Source organism: Apis florea, unplaced genomic scaffold (genome assembly GCF_048593485.1).
Source record: "Apis florea isolate Af1SG1 unplaced genomic scaffold, ASM4859348v1 contig_1789_pilon, whole genome shotgun sequence".
In the NCBI taxonomy this organism is placed as follows: domain Eukaryota; kingdom Metazoa; phylum Arthropoda; class Insecta; order Hymenoptera; family Apidae; genus Apis; species Apis florea.
Window position 1 is genome coordinate 1,855,855 of NW_028256481.1, and position 21,998 is coordinate 1,877,852.

Consider the following 21,998-nt stretch of genomic DNA (forward strand, 5'->3'; position numbering starts at 1 on the left):
TAAGCTTACCTTTATAGATTGCATGCGCGTCAGTTACATTTGCGATCTAGTCGTGCTTAGTAGAATCGATTTCACTAAACAAAAGTGATTTTAAAAAGAATTCTTTTATTTTTTCTTTTGTAAACAATAAAAATATAGTGTTTCTTATTACAACATCAAATTCTATAAGAAATTATATAAGAAATTATAATCAATCTTTTTTTATTAATTTTCGTTATTAAATTCAAATCATAATAATCACCAATGGGAAGCCTGCATTCGAAGGATGTACGTAATGGAGTCCAAACTTGCAAAATGTGAGTAAAGTGTGTAAAATAGATATTTTTAAATTTAAAATATATTAGGATTTTCATTGCAAAAACATTAAATGCATATTAATATATCTTTCTGATAACAGAATTTGTCTCTAGAGAATTATAAAAATATCATTCGATAATTATGAAATTAGTATATTTTTTTTATATTTTTTAGAACGTAATTTAGAACGTTTTATTGTTAATTTACAAATATTTTAAATAATTTTTTCAAAAATGTATGTATATATGATATATATATATTTCGCATATATATACAAAATAGACATTTTATGATTTTTAATATTTCTCAAAACTAATATATTTAAACTATATATATATATATTTATAAAACTATTTTTTATTTGATAATATAGATGAAGGTCAGTTAATTGTAGTTAATTTTTTCTATAAATTTGTATTTTTGTGAAAAATGAGTAAGACAATAATAGAATTATTTATTAGATTTATGAAAAAATAACAATTTTTTTTTGTTTGAAAACGAAAAAATTCTTGATGTATGTTGTGTGTTGAATCTGAATTTGTTCATCTATTTTTTTCATATCCTTCGTTTTATTCATTTTCCATAAAAATGCTTCAAATTTGTAGAAAAAATGTTAATAGTTGCTCATAATTAAAAAATATTTTATTTGAATATGTAAAATATAAATATATTATATTATATATATTTTCGAAAAATATTGAAAATTATGTTCTATCATTTTATTCCAAATTGTATTATCACTTTATAATTTGCTGCGTAATTTTAATTTTATATAATCGTATGTTGATCAATTTTAATTTTATTGAGATTTATGCATCTTTTTTTATCACGCGATTTTACTAATTTTGTCTTATCAGAATACCCGAGCAATTACGTTAAAGAAAATAAAAAATTTAAAAAAATCTTATCCTAAACAACATATATTTATCTGTATATATTTAATTTTTTTTTTAAAAACGTGATATTTTAATAACGTAATAATGTAATAATGTAAAACATATATAATGCAATAAAATAATATAAAACTTTTATTTAGATTCATAAAATATTTTGATATTTATAAATTATATGATAATTATATGATGATGAGTTTTACATTATATGTAAATTATATAAATATTTTATTATATTTTTATTATATTTATATTTATTAATTATGACAAAATATTAAGATGACAAATATTATTATATCAAATATTATAATTGTATATACATTATTATATTATAGATATACTATACTATGCAATATTTATAATAGTTTTATTTTTTCACATATAGTAGAAAAATTTCCAATATATTATTCCAATATTTTAGTACCATGTTATACGATACAGATTATTGATCTATATCATGGTATGATATATAAAAAAAAATTTAATTTATGTTTAATCAATTATTGCGATACAAAAAAAAATATAAAAATTTAAATATAACTTATTTTGTCTAAAGTATTAAATAATCATATCAATGATATTTTGTTAATTAAAATATAGATTCAAATAAATAACAATTTTATTGTATATGTATATATATATATATATATATATATATATATATATATATATTATATTATAATCTATATAATATTCACATAAATATAAGTTTCAAATTTTTATTGCAAGTCTGTCAATCACGTGATATAATATACGAACTAATTTATCAGCATGACGCGGTGGTCGTATGAGTAATCGCGTGGTTTAACCTCATTCTTTTAGTAACAGATACGACATTTATCGAGAGATGTTCGATCAAATAAGAAGTAATTTATATGAAAATCGAGTATGTCTTCAAAACATTTGTTGAAACGATTAGATTGTCACTTTACTAGTTTTATTCGTCAATCGAGTCATTTACGTTATGCTATTGGAGACCTTGAACAAGACGCCAAACATAATCAGTTGAATGACAGGTAAAACAAAAATTTTAAATTTTCAAATTTCCAGATAGTAAAAAAAATTATAAAGTTTTATAATTTAAAACAATTATTATTAATTATTATTAATGTTGATATTGCATATATTGTAAAGATATTTGCTATAAATATATACACTAAATATAAGAAATACATTAAATATTTATATAGAAAAATATTGCAAAAAAAGTGAATATGCTTTAATTTAACTTTAAATAAGTATGCAACATTTTTTTCTTTGATCTATTGATTATATTGTATTGGTTATACTATGTTATATCAGTTTTAAATATATTTAATATTATAAATTATAAATTATATATATAATTATATAATAATATATTTAATATTTATGAAATTAACTTATAGAATAGATTTATTATTTTCTTTTTCTATTTTGATTTCAGAATTTTGTATTATATAATATAGAAAAATATATAAGAATTATGTAGAAATTGTGGAAAAAATGTTTATTATAAAAATTGCGATATTTTATAATTTTCATAGTTTTTTCAGATTTTTTGAAATTTTTGTTAATATAAAAAATATAATAATATAAAAATATATTTTATAAAATATAGAGCAATGAATTGTTTCATTTTAAGATTAATAATAAAAAAAAAAATTTTACTATTATGTAATATAAATGTAAAATTTATTCCTTTTTATTTCTTTTATTTAAAGATATATTTTAATTAATATTTTTCTAACTTGATTCGAATTCTTTTCTATAAAATATATTATAAAATATTTTTAATATATTTTCAATATGTTCATTCTAATTGTTATATTGTGTATATAATATTTATCAGTATATAATAATCATAAATAATTATCTAACTTTTCTATTAAATACATATAATTTATTCATAGCAAACGATGAAAGACAATATTTCGTTCAATGGGCGACATCGCGCGTCTGCGCGATGTGTACACTTGGATTATATTAGCTATACATATGTTCAGTAACGTAGCATTCTGATTCCATTTTATTATTACATTTTCATTGTTTCATTTCAACACTAATTTTGACAATATTTACAAAAGTATAATGACAAAAAAGTTATGAAAGCTTATGTCCATTGTCCAGATCCAAAAATTTCGATATTATTGGTGTTCGGTATTTTGGTATTGTCTAAAAATTTGATTCCAAATATATAATAAATTTACAATCAAAAAATTATTACTTATTAACTATAAATATTAAGTAATTTGTAAGATATTTTTGTTAAATACAATAAAAAATGCAATCATAAACTAAAAATTAATCTATTAGATTTTTTCATTGGCTCATCCGATTGATACGTAACTGAGCTCCCCGCACCCTAACCTCACCTCATCATAACGCCACTGCGTTCTGCCGTACCGACATTCCGTCTCAATCAGTCTTAAACTTCACTCGTTTTTACAGACTTCAAAGCAGTAGTCATTTAGTCTGTGACAGTAATTCTTCGACGATGTCGAGTGTTCAAAGGGATCAACTTGGTCAACGGGGACATGGCGATGCTGTGTGTTCCAATTTACATCGCGGTCTTGATCATCTAAAAAATCCTCGATTGAATAAGGTACGCTAACATTGTATTTCAATTTAATGGTCAGTAACGACACGATGCCGGTAAAATCGCTGACAGTTTGACGTCTGATATTGACGTACTTTATGTTTAATGCTTCATTTAAAAAAGGATCGTTAACTACATATTATTAACATCTAAAATTAAGTATTAAATATGTAGACCAGAAAAAATAATGGCGCCTTCTATTCACTCTTCATTACTGTTTATTGACATGGTATCTAAGGCATTCATACTTTTATCGAACCGAGAATTTTCCTATAACAATCCGTGAAAATAATATATCTGTACATTATAGCGTAATTTCTGGCGCGAAATTTGCATATTCAAGATTTATTGTTATTTAGTATTCAATAACTGAAAATATTCCATTTTCTTGTTTTAGATTATGCGTACGTAACCTAAGTAATATGGTAATTTATGAATGAAAAAATATTCTCTTGGCATTAGACACTTTATTTTTAGATATATTATATGGATTACAAAATTACTTATTTTTCTATGTAATGATATATTAATCAAAGTTTATAAAACAATTATTTTTACAATCAAACATTTGAATATTTCGAGATAATGAATATTTTTTACTTTATTATTTTTATTATTTTATTTTATGCATTAATATCATATTAATAGGTTATGATGAAAATAAAAGTATATTATAAACAAAGATTAATATTTACAAACAATAAAAGAGAAATGAAAGAAAGTGAATATGAATGATTTGCAATGAAACTTGAAGAATATTTATTAAAAAGATAATTATTCGGTTATATCCAACAGATCACGTTACACGTAGTCATGCAATTCTGTGAAATTTACTTTCACGGCATACATACTTACTATAGTGAACAAATGGTGGTATGACAACCTAAGGATGATGAAATAAATACTTTTTATAAAATGATAAAGCATCACTATCTTTATTACATTTTTCACACATATTTTTATATTTTCATTTTTGTATATTGATGTTCAAAATACAAATGAATTTATATTTTTATAAAACTGTTAAAAATTTAATAAATAATTCCATCAACATCTATGAATATAATAATTTATATATTTAATTATTTTCTTTAAATTTGTAACATAAATATTGATTTAAAAATTTATAATAAAATTAAATAATTTTATATATTGTATTATGTCTCTTAATAATTAAATCTAATTTTAATTAATAATTTAAATTAAAAAAATGTTTTAAGTAAAAAAATATTATTGTATATGTAATAAAATAAATATATGTAAAAAATAAATTTAATTTAAATCCAATCATTTGAAAAATACTGATTAACATTAATTATATAGATTTTATGATTTTGTTAAAGAGATATAATGTTGCAAATAAAACGGATTTTTTTGCTTTGCAATGTTTTTAAACACTGCGTGATTCTTAATAAATCCCAGGAAGACTAAAATAAGTTTTTCGATGACTTTGCAAAGTGGATATCGAATGTTCCACGCGGAAACATTCGAATTTGATTACGAAATCTACTGAGAATTTTGCGGCTAACAGTCGTTCTTTAAAGGTTAACGATAAATAAATAACTTATAAAAACCTATAGAAATTTTAGATTTATTATATCTTTTTATATGATTTAAATATAGATTTTTATTATTTTATAGATATATATTTAAATATAGTTTAATTTTTTTTATGACTTTAAATATAGATTATTTTAATAAAAAATCTATTATTTAGAAGTTAATTTATTAGTTAATGTAAGATATTAGAAGTAAAAATTATGATTTTTATTGTTATTAATTTTTTTATTTTTTTATTCTATTATTTCTATTATGATTTTTTTTTATATAATTAAGAAATAAATATATATATTAATATATTGATATATATATGATATATTAATATATATCAAAATATAATAATTATTAAAAGTTAATTAATTATAGATTACCTATATTTACTGTAAATGTTATACTTTTAATATCTTGATTTTTAATTCACATGAAATATATAACTTAAATAATTGTATATTAATATAATATAAAAATAAAAAATAAAAGTAGATAGATGATATATTATAATAAATATCATTCATTTATATTTAACAAATTAAATTTATTTTTATTTTTATTTTAATTAAAAAAAAGTATATCATTATCAGTATTTAAAATTTTACAATTGAAAAAATATTAGAAGATTTTTAATGTAATTTACATATGATAAAAAGTGATAAAATTTCTTCGAAATATTTATTAAGAAATTAAAAAATTCTATATATAGTTTCGATTTGTCAAATAAAAGTGAAAAATAAATGAGTCATAAAAAAGATAGAAATAGTTCGACTAGAAATAGTTCCAGTGTTTAGTGGACTAAGAACTAAAAGATCGAACATGTACGATATTGTACATCTACCTATCTAATATTACTTTCTAAATATCTAACATTTATGTTAACATGAATGTGAAACTATTTTGGCATATAACCCTTTATAATCAGATTTTCTTTTTGCTTAGAAAACACTATATTTATAGTTTATACAATAATATATCAATTAGGAAATATAATTAAAATCATAATCATAAGTATATCTTTTGATATCAGTATAATGATAGAATTATAAATTAATAATAAAATTCAATGATATAATGATAAAAAGAAAGATAAGAGTTATAAAATATATAAGTACTTGAATCTGAATTTTTTCTTTATAATATAATTTATTTTCGAAACAATAACTTTAATATATATAAGTATATTTATCTAAAATTTAATTTTATTTATTTTTCCAAAATATTATTTTTACTTGAAATATATTGATTACTTAAATGATAATATCTGTTCATTATTTAAAATAATAAAAATATAAAATTTATTAGAAAATAATAATTTGTATCATTCTGCGCTTGAAATAATTAAATTTTAAATTCAATTTTTCTTTACTTCTATATAAAAAATTGAAATACATAAAATATCATTTTTTATACTAATAATATTTTAAATATTGAAATTATTTTATAATATTAGAATTTTTAAAAATAAAATTTTAATAAAATTTTTATTTTACCTTTAATATAAACTTTATGCTCTTTAAACTCTTTAAAATTTACTCTTTGAAATGAGATATCTAAAACAGATCATTTAAATATCTCGATAATTATTGTTAATAGAAAAAAATGTGTCGATTTTTATTATTATTCTGATAATAGTAAAAATTTCATGCAAATAGTTTTTTTATTTATAGACATATAAAAGTCATATAAAAATTAATTTTGTTTTTTGAATTAAATATTGAAGGATAATTTTTCATATAAAGTAAATTATTTTTTTTTATAAACTTTCGTAATCTTAAATCAAATTATTGTATGTATTTTAAAATAATATATAAAAAATATATTATTCCATTTAAAAAAATGAAATTGATTTTTTGATAAATTCTATATTTTTCCAGCTATTAAAAAAAATTATATATAATAAAATTATATATAAAATTATATATAAAAAAATTATATTTATATCAAAGAGGATGCTCCGTTTATATTATTTGATATCATATAAATTTGGTCTAACATATATTTTATCATTAATAATAGCTGAGATATTCAATAGGCTTGTTTTAGTCTGAGTATATCATACTTTTTTTCTTTTATCAATCATACTCAAGGACAATTTGAATGGATTTGATTAGAAAAAGGGTCAATTCTATTAAACGTTTCAACATTTATTGATTTAAGTTTAAATTTAAATAAATTATTACTTTCATTTATTCAAATGAAGGAACTAAAATAATTCAACTAATTTAAAAACATCAGTCGATGATTTCGCTATCTCTCTTCATTCCTCTATTTTTGCATTCTTTATACAAAAAATATGCACGTCATCCTATCATTCAACAACCCGTCAGAAATCAGCTGATATGATTCGACTGTTTTGTAAATTGTCAACTAAAATTTATATATTGGATTATTATTTTTAATATAGATATTTTTTAGGAAAATTGTTCCTACTGTTATTTATTTATTTACTTTTTTTTCGTTTTATCAATTTTAAATGATGATTTTGATTATAAAAAATAATTAAAATAAATGAAATATTTATCTTTTAATTAAGTCTTCTATAAATATTTATATAAAGAATATATATTTATATATAAGAATATTTTATATTTTATATTATATATGCTAAATATTCGAATATTGGTTTAAATTTATTTTATATATTTCAAATTTATAAATTTACAAATTTATTTTTATATTTTGGAATTAGTTAACCTTTAAATGCGTAACATTTTTATATTTCATATGAATTTCTAATAAGAATGAAATCATATATTATGTAAGCTATTTTGAAATTGTTAAATTATATTTTAAAGAACTGTGTGTAAAAAAATATTTATTATATAATTTATATTATTATATTATATTATATTATAATATTATTATATATATATAATATTTATTATATTTAAATTTATACAATTTCATTTTGTTTTTTCTACTTTATTAATTTAAAAATAAAATTTATTGTTAAATACTACAATCTATATATAATATATAAACAAATTACAAACTAATTATTGTATAAAATACAACACATCAAATAATATATTCAAACTATCATATAAATTTCGTTAATAGAATAAAAATTGCATTATAAAGTGATAAATGTTATAGAAAAATATTAATTATCTGAATTATTCAAAATTCTTTTATTCATCTGATTATATATGCAAATAAAATAATATATATTTAAATTAGTATATCTGAAAATGTTTATATTCAGCAATTTTAACTTAATTTTTTAATTATTTAATAATTCATTTCTCATGAAATATATATTCTTTCATGTTATAAACGTTTTTATTTTAAAAATTATTTAATTTCTAATTCATTTTATATTCATTTGATTTTTTCTTATCCAAAAGAATCTGTTCGAATATAATATATGTTCTATTAACATTTGCAATTTCTACATAATAAATTATTATTGACTTAACCAATTTAGTGATCGATATAACGAACTAATTAGATAATAAAAATTACATAAGTTTGAATTTAGATCAATTTTGATTTAATTACTGTACTTCATGAATTCTATTTCGAGAATATAAAATTATACGCTGTAAAATTTTTCTCTATTCTTTTTTTTTAATTTCACCTAATATTTTTTAATCTCATTATCACGTAATCTAATTTATTTATAATGATGTATGTAAGTGACCTAAATATACTCTTAAAAATATAATAGACATTGGTATACTCATAATTTTATATATATATATATTAATAATATTATGCATGTATATATTTGAGCGCGATTCGGATATATTTCGAATTTTGATTAGGTTGGACTTATTAAAAATATATTATAGAACAGAGCTATTATAGATATATTATATAGAATTATAATTATAATTGTAATTATCATTATTGACATTACTGATATTAATATATTAATAAATATGGATAATATCGATATTAATAATAATTTGATATATCGAAAATAATGTTGAAATATTGATAACAAATAGAAATGATTGAATTTTTTTTTTTTTATTCAAAATATTTTTTATCATTTATGAATTAATGATATTTCATCAAATTTTCAATATATTCAAAATATTACGAATAGAAGTAGTTGAAATTTATTACAATATAGTTGTTTAATAACACCTTAATAATTATTTTGAATAAGAAAAAAATAAAATATTTATTTCTATTCATTAACGATAACCATCTAATAACTTCTATAATATTATTATAGATATAAATATATATTAAAGATGTTACGATATGATATGAAAAAATTATCACTGCAATATCATATAATTTAATTTTGAATATTGAATTAAAATTTTGAAGAAGTAAGACAAAAGATCTCAAAATATTAAATTTTAATTGCGATTATTTTTTAATTTCCAAGATATTAATAAAAAGTTTTCCAAATTATAAATTGAACATTATTTATACCTTCTTCTGATTGTGTGCTACTATATGACCATTAATATTTTATCTATTGTTTGTACAAGTATATTATGATAGCATTAAAAATATATAATGGGTGAATTATCTTAATATTGCTATCATTGTCGGTTATCGTTTTACTATACGTAATTTCACTCATCATGTATAGTAAAAGAAACGGCGATAATTCGACGTTACATATTCTTCTTTTGATAAAATTCATAGGGGAATGAGTTTTTAGTAATGGAGGAGGTAACATTGTTTGGCAACATTGGAAAAGAATCGCGACAAATTGAAATTCATTTATTATCAAAAAAATAAAGTGTATTGACAAAAGAATATTGATTGTCAAAGAAATTTTATTATTCATGAAGTTTATTTTTTTTTTTGAAATTGATTGATATAATTTTTCGAACTTTTTATTGTTTATATAAACTTTTTATTGTTATAAGATATTGTTATAAGATTGTTATAAGATCTTATAAAATATCGATTAAATCGGTTAAATCATATTTTTATAATTATTTTTGTCATTGATTGACAAAATGAAAATATTTTTTATTGAAATTAGAAATCAAAGATTGTAAATCAAATAATAGAAATTTTAAAAAATAATAAAATGGTAAATTTATTACTCTACAATTTGATGCAAAATATGATTAAATCAAAATAGAATATTGGTAATAATTTTTCATTGTGATCAATTTTTATTAATAATTATTAAAGAAGAAGAAATTAACGAAAATTTTGACATATACAAATTATCAATAAATAAAAATTTTGCAAAGCTAAAAAACATTAGTTATAAATATTATTATTATATATATAATAAAAAATATATAATAAAAAAATTAATATTTCTTCTTTATAATAACTAAAATAATTCTATATCATTTTTCTTTTAATTAAAATTAAAACAATGCATTTAAAAAATATTTAAAATTTAATAAGTCTTTGTATATAGATTATAATAAATAAAAATTATTTAAATGAATTGAAAAAAATTATTTATCAAAAAAAAATTGAATGTTGATCAATTTTAGCATATACATTGTTACGTTACAAAAACATATTATTATATCTTCAATTAAAATTATATTTTAATTATGTAAACTTCAAATTATAAAAATTTTAAAAACTATTAAATATCTATCTCTATAATGTTATATATTTCTAAATAGAATGATCATGTCTATCAACATAAAAATTTATAATTTAATTGGAATCATGCATTCTTCTATAATGATATTGATATAAATAGCATTCAATATAGTACTGAAAGATTAATATCTGGAAATAATAAATATTTATAGTTATAATTTTATTTCTCATTACTTCTCAAAATTTCAATATAATGTTTAGATTATATAATATATAAATCAATAACATATCAATCGATAGTTACAATTTAGTTATAGCTTCATTTAATTATAATAATATTTACTTTAGCATTCTCTTAATTAATTCTTGGAAAAAAATAAATTCTCAAAATAAGCTTTTTAGGAACTGCGTTATTAAAGAGAAAAAAAGAAGAGGAAATAATACTTTACACATACTCAATGTTTTTATGAATTTATTTGTATAGATAATATTTCTGATATACAAGTAGTGGGAATAAAAATGATGTCATGATAGGAACTTTTTATGATTAACATTGGTTAAGTCATACGAGCATCCAAGGAAATAAACATAGTATATCTATTTATATCAAAACAGACATATTATGAGACAGAAAACAAGAAGTGCATGGAGTGCATAAAAGTGCATAGAGTTATTCCTATGCATAACAATAACATTCTTATATGTTATACTAAACAACGTAATGCGATCAAGGTTAAAAGAACGAACGTAACGAACATAACAATGTTTGTTTTTTACACTTAACTATGTCGAATGAAATATAGTACTTAACGAAATTTGATCCAATTCTCTATCTGATTCATATTCATTTTCTTCAAGTTTTGCTTAAGTTAAATATGTAAAAGTCATTTGCCCAGATAAACATCCGGATTCGATTTTAGCTATTCTAAAATGGGCGTTACTAGACTCATTTTATATATATACTCCATACTATGCATCGCATTGTATTTCAACGAGGGTACAATAGGATTATATACGATACGCAAAATGCGTATCAAGTATTGAGAAATCCTTGGAATAAGTAGTGACTCGTTCTGCGACTTCTAGAGTTCCATATCGATCGCTTGTTAACCCTTTACACTCTTAGCAACCGTTTCCATCGTGAATTGTTTGTCATGGTACTCCAGGATCCTGTAGAGAATTCGCAATGGATACGGATTGGTGGGATTTTGTACCGGACTTTCACAGAACTATACGTGTTCCTGAGCCTCTACTCGCTTTGGATGGAAGGGTATTTGTGATCTACAACGGTTATAAAAAGTATTATGCACATATCTTTATTTTCAAGTGAAGCGGTTTTTTTATTAAGTTTTGTATCAGGAATAAAACAATAGAGGAAATTTTTTTTCTATTTATAATTAATAGAAAGCAAAAATTGATATAATGATTAAAATATTCAAATCTAAATTTGATCAATAAATTTTTTGAGGCAAAAATTTTTTATAAATTTTATAATTGATTTTATAAATTTAATTTATAGTAATTTAATTTTTATTATCAACAAATAATGTTTTTTATTATATATAAGTAATTTAAATTTGGAATTTAGAATTAAATTAAAGAAAATTATTATTTTACAACTATTTTTAATTTGAATATTTATATTCTAAATAATTGTACATTTTCATTTTAAAATATAAATATATATTTGTATATATTTATATATAACTAAAAGAAGAAATATTATAATTAATAATATAATATAAATAAGAATTAAAAAGTCAAAATATATATAAAAGAAATAAAAAAATTAAAATTTCAAAATTTTTGAATTTAAAAAGTTAATTTTATAGAAACTATTTTTTATATATTATATCTGAAAAATTAGAAATAAATTTTTTTCATTATTCAAAAATGTAATCATATAATTTTTATTTTTTTCATTTTTTTTTTCATATTATTTTTATTTTCATAATAGGTATTAAATTTTTTTCATATAAAATAACTATTAAATATGATATATGATAATATATAAATAAATAACAATAGCAATTTTATTAATTAATTATGAATAGAAACAAAATTTAAATGCTATAATAAATATAAATAATGATGTGCAAATATTTTTTGTAATTATTATATATTTCGGAAAAATTATTTAATGTTGTTCTAGAATTAAAATTTACTTTTTTGATTTTTATCTTAATTTTTATTGAAGAAATGTTTTAATTAATTAAAACATTTCTTAAAATAAGTAAATTATTAAATAAATAATTTTGATTTTTTAAAAAATTTTTTTAAGTTTTGAAAATCCGAAATGTTGAAAAAATTTATGATGATATAGAATAAAAAATTAAGTATCGAATCAATTTTAAAATATATATATATTACATATCTTTGATTATTATTTATAATTTTCTGTAATTGAAATATTGTTTTAGAAAAATTTTTCTTTTTGAGAAAAATTTTCACAAAAGAAAAATTATTTTTAGAAAAAAATAAATATTATTCAATGGATATTCAAGTAATATTCAAATAAATTAAATATGATTTGTTTTATTTTATTGTATTATCTTTTTGCGATTATTTGCGTATTGATATTTGAGTTCATAGTCAATATAATTTTTTATAATATTTCTATCGTAACATTACATATTTTTTTTAACGTCATTAATATTATTCTCTTCATATTTTCTTCAATTTTCAACATTAGATAATTGCGATAATTGATTTTTAATATTTCTGATCTTGATTTGAAATGAATTTTTATTCATTTAAAATTGTTGATTATTAATATCTATATATTTAATATCTAATATTTAATTCTATATTAGTATTCACAAATATTTTATAATTTATTGATCCTATATTGATTATTCAGGTATTTACGTACATATGATAAATATGATAAAGATGACAGAGAATTTCATTTTTCGTTTTTTATAATTAATGAAACGAATATGAAAAATAATAAGATTTTAATATCATTTTTAAATTCTAAATATACATTAAATATACATTAAATAATACTTTATGATAAAATTTCAATATAAACTCATGTTATGAAATAACCATTTAAATATAATAAATGAAATTTTTAATTTAAAAGACATTTTATCTCATTAATATACAAATTTTGAAAAAAATTAACTCTTTACTAAAATTATCTTAAAATCGATGCGTATTAATTATTTATTATTAAATATTTTATAAAAGAAAATGAAAAAATAAATAAAATTGATATCATAATTTGTTTTATTTCAAATTTTGTTTTGGATCAAAATTGACTTAGTCACCAATCTAAAAATAAAAATTGTTTTGGATAATATTAACTTAATACTGCATACTTTCATTGTTCATTTTCAAAAAATTAAAAAATAAAAATATCAATTAATAAGAAATCCATTTAAATCCGTCAAAACATTTTGATTAATAAAGTTAAAAAATGTTAAAAAATTGTTTTTGAAATTAATATTCTCCTAAATAATAGAACAAATGATAGATTTCTTTTCATTTTTATTATTCGTAATAAATAATTATTAAAAAATTTTAAATAAAAAATTATCTATGATTGAATTATCTAAAATGAATTTATCATATAATAAATTAATCTTTTAAAATTATTAATATCATTTAAAGAATTCAGAATTCGGATATTTCATCTTTATAATTTTTAAGATTTACTATTTTTTTAAAGTCAAAATTTTCCATTCCATTTTGCAAATATGTTTGCAAATATGAATAAATATTTGTAAACATAAAAAATTGTGATAAGATAAAAAATTTCATACGATTTTAATCGAATTATCGTCCAAAAAATTTTATTCTGAAAATTATATCGAAAACCATTTTCATTGTTCTCGAAAAATACTACATCATCTCTTTCGTTTTTTCATTTCTTGGTCTCGTGCATTTCTCGTTGCGAAATTTTGAAAGTTTACGCAAACTTAATGTAGCTGAATTGCATAAGGATTTAAAGTGAATTGTCTTCTTATTGCTTTGAGAAAAATTGATTATATAATTAACAAATGAAATTTAACTGTTGCAAAATATTGAGTAATAAATAAATTTTAATAGTTTTTTAATTAAAACATAGAAGATAAACATTAAAAGATTTCCTTTTATAAAAGATTTTTACTTAATTTTCTATGGAGTTTTGTAAATTGAAGAAGATTTCAAAATATAATTTAGAAAATTATAAATTATAGATATATATATATATAAATTAATATAATTTAGAAAAATTCATATACTAGGATGTTATTTATTCGAATGTTGATTATTCAAAAATTAATCATGTTATTAATTATATATAATATACAATTATATTAATATACAATTAATATTTATATTTTGGAATATGTATTTAGATATCTAAAAGTATATATATTTTTACAATATATTTTTTTTACGTAATAAATATCCATATTTGAAAATTATTTAATTTTTAATTATTTTATTATAATTTTATCGTATTTATAAATTTGGTTCTTCCTAATTGATTAATTATTTATCCAAATGAATTTGTTTCCCAATTAATTTGGATAATATGTTCTACTATAGTCTTTTTATTAAATAGCAAAATAGCAAAAGATTTAGCAAAAGATTGAATTTAAATGAACAAAAATAAACTATGTATTTAAATTATTTTTATTTTAAACTTATGAATATCTTTTCATTTTATTTTAAAATAAAACATAATAATATAAGTAATTTTTCAAATATTTGATATTTTAATAAGACAAAATATATAAATATTACAAAAAAATATGAAAATCCAAAATGCACATTCTATTCATAGCGTAATTAAGTTAGTTTTTCTCTAATTTTGCAGTGTAAAATGTGTCTTCCAAAGTTTAATTTTATGTTTAAATAAATGAGATTTATGCCATATATTATTTTATATAATATTTAAAATATAATTCATTTTTCATGTGAACAATATAATTTTTTTTTAGAAAAATTTTACAATATAGAGCAAGATTTAAAATTTTAAATATCAAATATTTGATGATTTGAAAAATAAACAAGAAAATATGTTATAAAACATTATTAAAAAATTTATATTATTGTCAAATTTATATTATTGTCATTATATTTTTGTATTATATATATACTTTATTACTATGCAATATTTTATTATTTTAAATTTTTTAATAATTTCTTATTTACTATATCTTACTTTTTACTATATTTCATGCTTTAAATCTTTTTTTTTTTTTTAATAATCAATTATTTTTATAAGTAATCAGAGAAACCATTTTCAAATTTCCCGCATAACTCTACATTATTTCGGTTTCAGAATTAACAGAATTAAACAAAAAAATATGGCAGTTTTAGTTTAATACAATATTTATTTTTGTAATTGTGATTATTTATTTCGTATAGACTGATAAGAAGTTGAATGATGAAAGCTGGTTAGATTAGAATAAAATATATTAAGTTTTACTTCCATTAATTAAAGTTGAACACTTATTAGACAATTCGATTACCAATTTTTTACTAAATGATACTTGAAACTTTGAAATCTTTCAAAATTCAAAAAATTCCATTTAAAAATTTTTGCTATTTTTGTAAATTAAAAAATTTTCGAAGGCTAAACAATAAGTATAAATAGATAAATAATTGATTTTGTTTTTAGATTTATTTTATTTGTTACGATTTCATTCGTTAGAATAATTTATATAGAAAAAAGATCGAAATTTTTTTTAAGTTAAAAAATTGACTATGTTACTATTTGCTAAAATTCTAGTTTCTGGTAAAATTTTTTTAGATAATACGAATAAGAATAATACGAAAAAGAAAAAAATATGCATTTTGGATTTTGAAAGTTTTGAAAGTTTTGAAAGAAAACCTCACAAAGTTTCGCTGAAATCTGAAAATTATATTTCAATCTATGTATAATTTTTATCTATTTTTTATTATTATTTTTTTATTACATACGTCATCATATATATCTAATTTTTATCTATTTTTTTTATATATTGAAATACATATCGTATAATGTTTAATTCTTTTTTAAAAAAATAGAGATTATGTAATAAACGAAAAGATAAAAAAAAGTGTAGTTTTTTCTTTGCTTTTAATTATAATATAAAAGTCATTTGATGTTATCAATGATTGATCTATGAAACAAGATTATTCGAGTCATTGTCAACGACCTCAAACATCGATGGAAAAATACTAGTGCTTTGACCCTGTGTTGACTGGTTACTTTCAACTTTAGATGAATCTCAATGGAATCTCTTGTTAAAAAACGTTTTTGATCAAAAGAATAATTTGTAAAAAAGTTCTTTTTATGTTATGTAATTCTTTTTATGTTATGTAAAAGTTATTCAGACAACTTTGACTATGAAAATATAATTTTAAAAATCTATTAAATATTTAAGTCTATTAAATCCTATATAAATACGTTTACTTTGACGTATATTTCAAGATTAAAATAGAAATAAATTTTCATAAAATTTCAAGCGTGTAGAAATTACGATTTATATATATAAAACTATATATAAATTTCGATAATTTATTTTTTAATCATTTTCAATATTTATATTTATTATACATATATTGTTCGCGAACATTTATTATTCCCGAGATTTATAAACAACTTATTCGGAGAAATTTTTCATATAAAAAATTTTTTTCTGTTATTACCGCGCGCAGACCTCTATTAAGTCTAAACAAAGGATGATGTTATCTGAGAAGATTGTCTTTGAGAATTTAGCCGACATTTATAATTGTATATTTCTGACATATTATTCACTGGCTGAATCAACTCTAACGGTGACATATTCCAAACGCAGCTGATTCAAATAACATTTTCTAGTTTGAGAAATCTATAAGAGAGATGCGCTGATCTGTTCCTGTTTATTATAAGATCTTTATATACAAATCACCATTCAACCGAAGAATTTCCTCGAACTTAGATGGTATCGCGAATCGGGCATTGGTCGATATTATTGGTATATATACATCTTACCAAACCATTGTAATAATATTGTTATGGGAACATATATATTATACATATATATTATATTTAAGTTATATATAATTTATCATTTAATTATATTAATATACTTAATATACATAATACATAATTTTTTAAACTTAAAATTAAAATAATTAAAATAATAATAATAATAATATATGAAAATAATGAAAATGATTAAAATATAATACATATATATATATATATATATTTTATTAATATATATATTATTATATATTATTAAATACTATATATTATTATATATGTTATATATTATATAAATGATTATTATATGATTATATTAATCTTTTATATTATTATATATTAAATCATATTTTAGTAATTTTATTAATAATTAAGATAGTAATTGCAATAATAATTAAGATAATTATTTGCAAAATTTATTTTGAAAAAAATAATTGCAGAAAATTTAAAAGTTTCTATTGGTTTTATTGATACAAGTATAAAATAGAAGAGATATAGAATAAATAAGAATAAATGTAATGTCTTATTACATTTATTATACATAAAAAGTGGTTGTTAGCAAACAAAAAAAAAGTTCATAAGTCATAGATAAATCATTGTATGATATTTCGACAATCATTATTTACAAAATATACGTGATATAAAATTTCGTTTAAGTATTGATTAATTAAAATAAGATAATGTAAAATATATATATCATATCTATTGCTTTGTTCTTTTGTTTATTATTTGAACGAAATCGTAATAAATTTTATAAATGTAAATAATCAATAATGGAATGCATAATTTCATGGCAGTATATCGCAATTTAATGCATGATTTAATAGCAGTCACGATAATATGGTTTATTGTTTCTGATTATTGAAAAAACGTTACAGTTGATTTTTTCAATAATATTTAATAATTTGAAGGTTATATTCAAAGAATGTATAATGTGTTATAATAATGCATCATATTTCGAATTAATTATATTTGATGGATAAAAATATAAAATGCAACTTATATTTATACTTATTGTTAATAGTCTATTAAAATATAAAATGAATAACTAAACCGAAATTTATTAATTTCTTATTTGATTATATGATAAAGAATTATTTTGGATTGACATTGAAGAAACTCCAATTTATCATAGTAATAATGATAGAATAAATATAAAAATTGAAATAGAAATTTATTAAAAATATCAAATCTATAACAAATGTTAAATTATTTAAGTATAAAAAATCATAAAGGAAAGAAACAGCAAAAATACAAATTAATGTATCATCTCTATTGATAATTTGTTAAAATGAAGAAAATTTAAATAATAATAAAAAATAATCAGAAAAAAATGTCGTCAGTTAATTGCAAAAAAAAAGTATATAAATAAATATAAATAATATAATATTGATAAATTAATAGTTATAGTATATAAATTATAGCAATTAATATAAAGATAGAGAAATGTTTTTTCACATGTTGAATATAGGAAGGCAATGGAACGAATGAATATTTAGTAATTAATGATACAATCAATTCTTCAAGTAGTTATTATTATCTTATTATTATCTGAATAAATATGTTATCGCTCCTCGATTAATCAATAATGCACAGAATAATAGTTCGTCACAATTGGAATAATAGTAGAAAGTTATTCTACTATTCAATTATTGTAAATCAATTTGTTTTGTTTTCAAACAAAAATAATTGGAAATTGATTGGAATAGTTTTGATTAAATAAAATAATAAAATAATAATATTTGAAATAATAAATAGAAATATTTATAGAAATATATAATTATAATATTCTTAATCTAATTAAAATATAATATAATATAATTAAAAAATTATTATGTATATTATATATGTTAAATAAATATTTTAATTTTTGTATTAAATTTAATTTTAAGTAAATTTCACTACATGAATTAAATTATGTAATTATGAAATAATGCAAATAATTATTTTAACATTATTTTTAGTAGTTATAATCATTATTATTACATTAAACAAATATTCAACTATTATTTTCTTCTTATGAAAGTCATTTCAATAATTGTTTTCAATAGTTTTGGCTGCATATTTTAATTTGAAAAAGTTTTTTATAGTCAACATTATCGTTATTAAAAAAAGGTCGATTTAAAATGATATGATATGAATTTTAAAATATTACACTATATCCTATTTGTTCTGTCATATTTAAAAAGTTTTAAGCTTTCCTAAATAAGAATAACTTCCAAAAATATTAAGATATTAAAATATAATCGATATTATATAGGAATTATATAGGATTTATACAGGATTGTATATTTTATTAATTCTATAATCTATACTCTTATAACTACAAAAATATCGGTATAATATCATTATATTGTTATATAATAATTCGTACTTACCGGTTTCCTTATTTGATTATAGTTATAGATTAAACTTGCTTCTAATAGGTATTCTAAGCTGTTATGAAATCAGACTTCCAATTATTATTAAATGAATGAGTGATTAAATTAAATTTTTAATATTAGAATTATAGACCTATAATGAATATCTAAATATATAGATATATAGATAATTATAATTATAATTGAAATAGTGAAAATAGATGGATATATGTGTAATTATTCTTCCAATAAAGAAAAATATTAATTTTTCAAAAAATGTTTCTATATTTATTAGTATAATATTTTATTTATATATTAAAATATATACTATATATTTTATATATATATATATATATATATATATATATTTATAATATAGAATTTATAATAATTATAAAACAAAATATTTGAAATTTGTAATTTTAATTTAGTAATTTTAATTCTAATATTAAGTTAAGTTTCGATTTTTATTACAAATGGAACATGGAAGTCAGTTATTTTTTAATGATATAAAATTTATTTTCATGTTTATAAAAACATATAAAAAAACATGCGTTGAATAGTTGTATAAATTGAATTGATAAATATTTCATAATTATAAATAATATTAAAGTTTGGCATTCTTTTTTCTTTCATTGAAATTACGTTTTTGACCTTGAAGGAACAATTATATAGGTTGCGATAAATAAAAATCTTTAAAAGTAATTATATAATATATGACTATGTCTATCAGCAGATAATATTATAATATAGGATATATACTATCTTTTGCTCTATGATATTAATGACTTAGTTGAATTATCTAATTGCGGCATTTAAAATTAACGATGCATATGCATTATAGATAAATATTCCATTTACTATTATTAATTACTCAAAAAACAAAATTACTTGAAATTATCTCATTTTTAAGTATTTTTTAAGTATTTATAATATATATACTTTTATCTATATTAGTAAATATTTTATATTCTGAATAATGAAAATATAATATTATAACAAATATTGTATTAATATATACAATATTTATTTAATATTTATTTTGTTTTTATTTATAATTTTCATATACAAAAGAAATTGATTTATTATATCTAATATATTAATTTACATATATGTAATAAATATACAAAAAATTTATGAGAAAATTATAATTTCAAAAACATTTTTATTACGATATTTTAATAATGATTTTTAATTATACGATATTGTTATGAAACACTAAATTATTTACTTCTTTAAATATTCAAGGTATTTGGATTATTAAATGAGTTCTTGAGCATTAAATATCAATCATTCGAAAATTTACATTCTAAGAATTTTGATTAATTCTTATCTACATATGTGATATACATTATTTTTTATTAAACTTCTTAATACCATGGATTTATTATATCATATTTATAAGTTTTATAATTTAATTTTCTGTATATTTTACAAAAGATATTATTATTTAAGAATTTTGAAATTTTAGAGATAAGAAAAAAATAATAAATTTTTTTTACTAGACATATCTTTTTCAAATTAGTATCATAAAAAATTATTTATAATTAGAAAGAAATTTAAATAAAAAAAGACATAAAATATAAAAAAATTAATTGTTCATTGTATAAATTAAATGTTTATTGAATTAAATTTTAATTTAATTTCTCTTTCACAGTGAAAAAAAATATATAAACTATATAAAATCATAAATTTATCATAAAATATCATTTATTATATTTATTTAATAATAAGAACCAAAAAGAAGATTAAAAAAATTAAATTTATAAAAAAATATATTATACTAATATTTATTTTAAAAATATTTTATAAAATTTCTTTTTATATTTTAAAATAATTCTTTTTAAAAAAATAAAATTAATAAATTGCTAATTAGC

At 18.1% G+C, this 21,998-nt stretch overlaps 1 protein-coding gene and 1 long non-coding RNA gene across 3 annotated transcripts in view; one reads left to right on the forward strand and one right to left on the reverse strand.

Annotated features, from left to right (window-relative positions):
- Men (NADP-dependent malic enzyme) overlaps positions 1-21,998 on the forward strand; it is a 25,185-nt gene continuing 3,187 nt past the window's right edge. The window contains exons 1-2 of one of the 2 annotated variants that reach the window (XM_086910585.1): positions 1-296; positions 3,621-3,774. In XM_086910585.1, the coding sequence (XP_086766711.1) occupies positions 244-296; positions 3,621-3,774 (207 nt within the window). In that variant the 5' untranslated portion in view covers positions 1-243. Of the gene's footprint in view, positions 297-1,939; positions 2,207-3,620; positions 3,775-21,998 lie in introns of those variants that run through there. The other variant, XM_003696100.4, reaches the window with a different exon arrangement.
- LOC147658679 (uncharacterized) lies at positions 3,051-3,750 on the reverse strand. Its single transcript, XR_015292710.1, has 2 exons — positions 3,545-3,750; positions 3,051-3,344 (listed from the first exon to the last, which is right to left on the reverse strand). It is a non-coding gene; the product is annotated as an uncharacterized LOC147658679 (long non-coding RNA).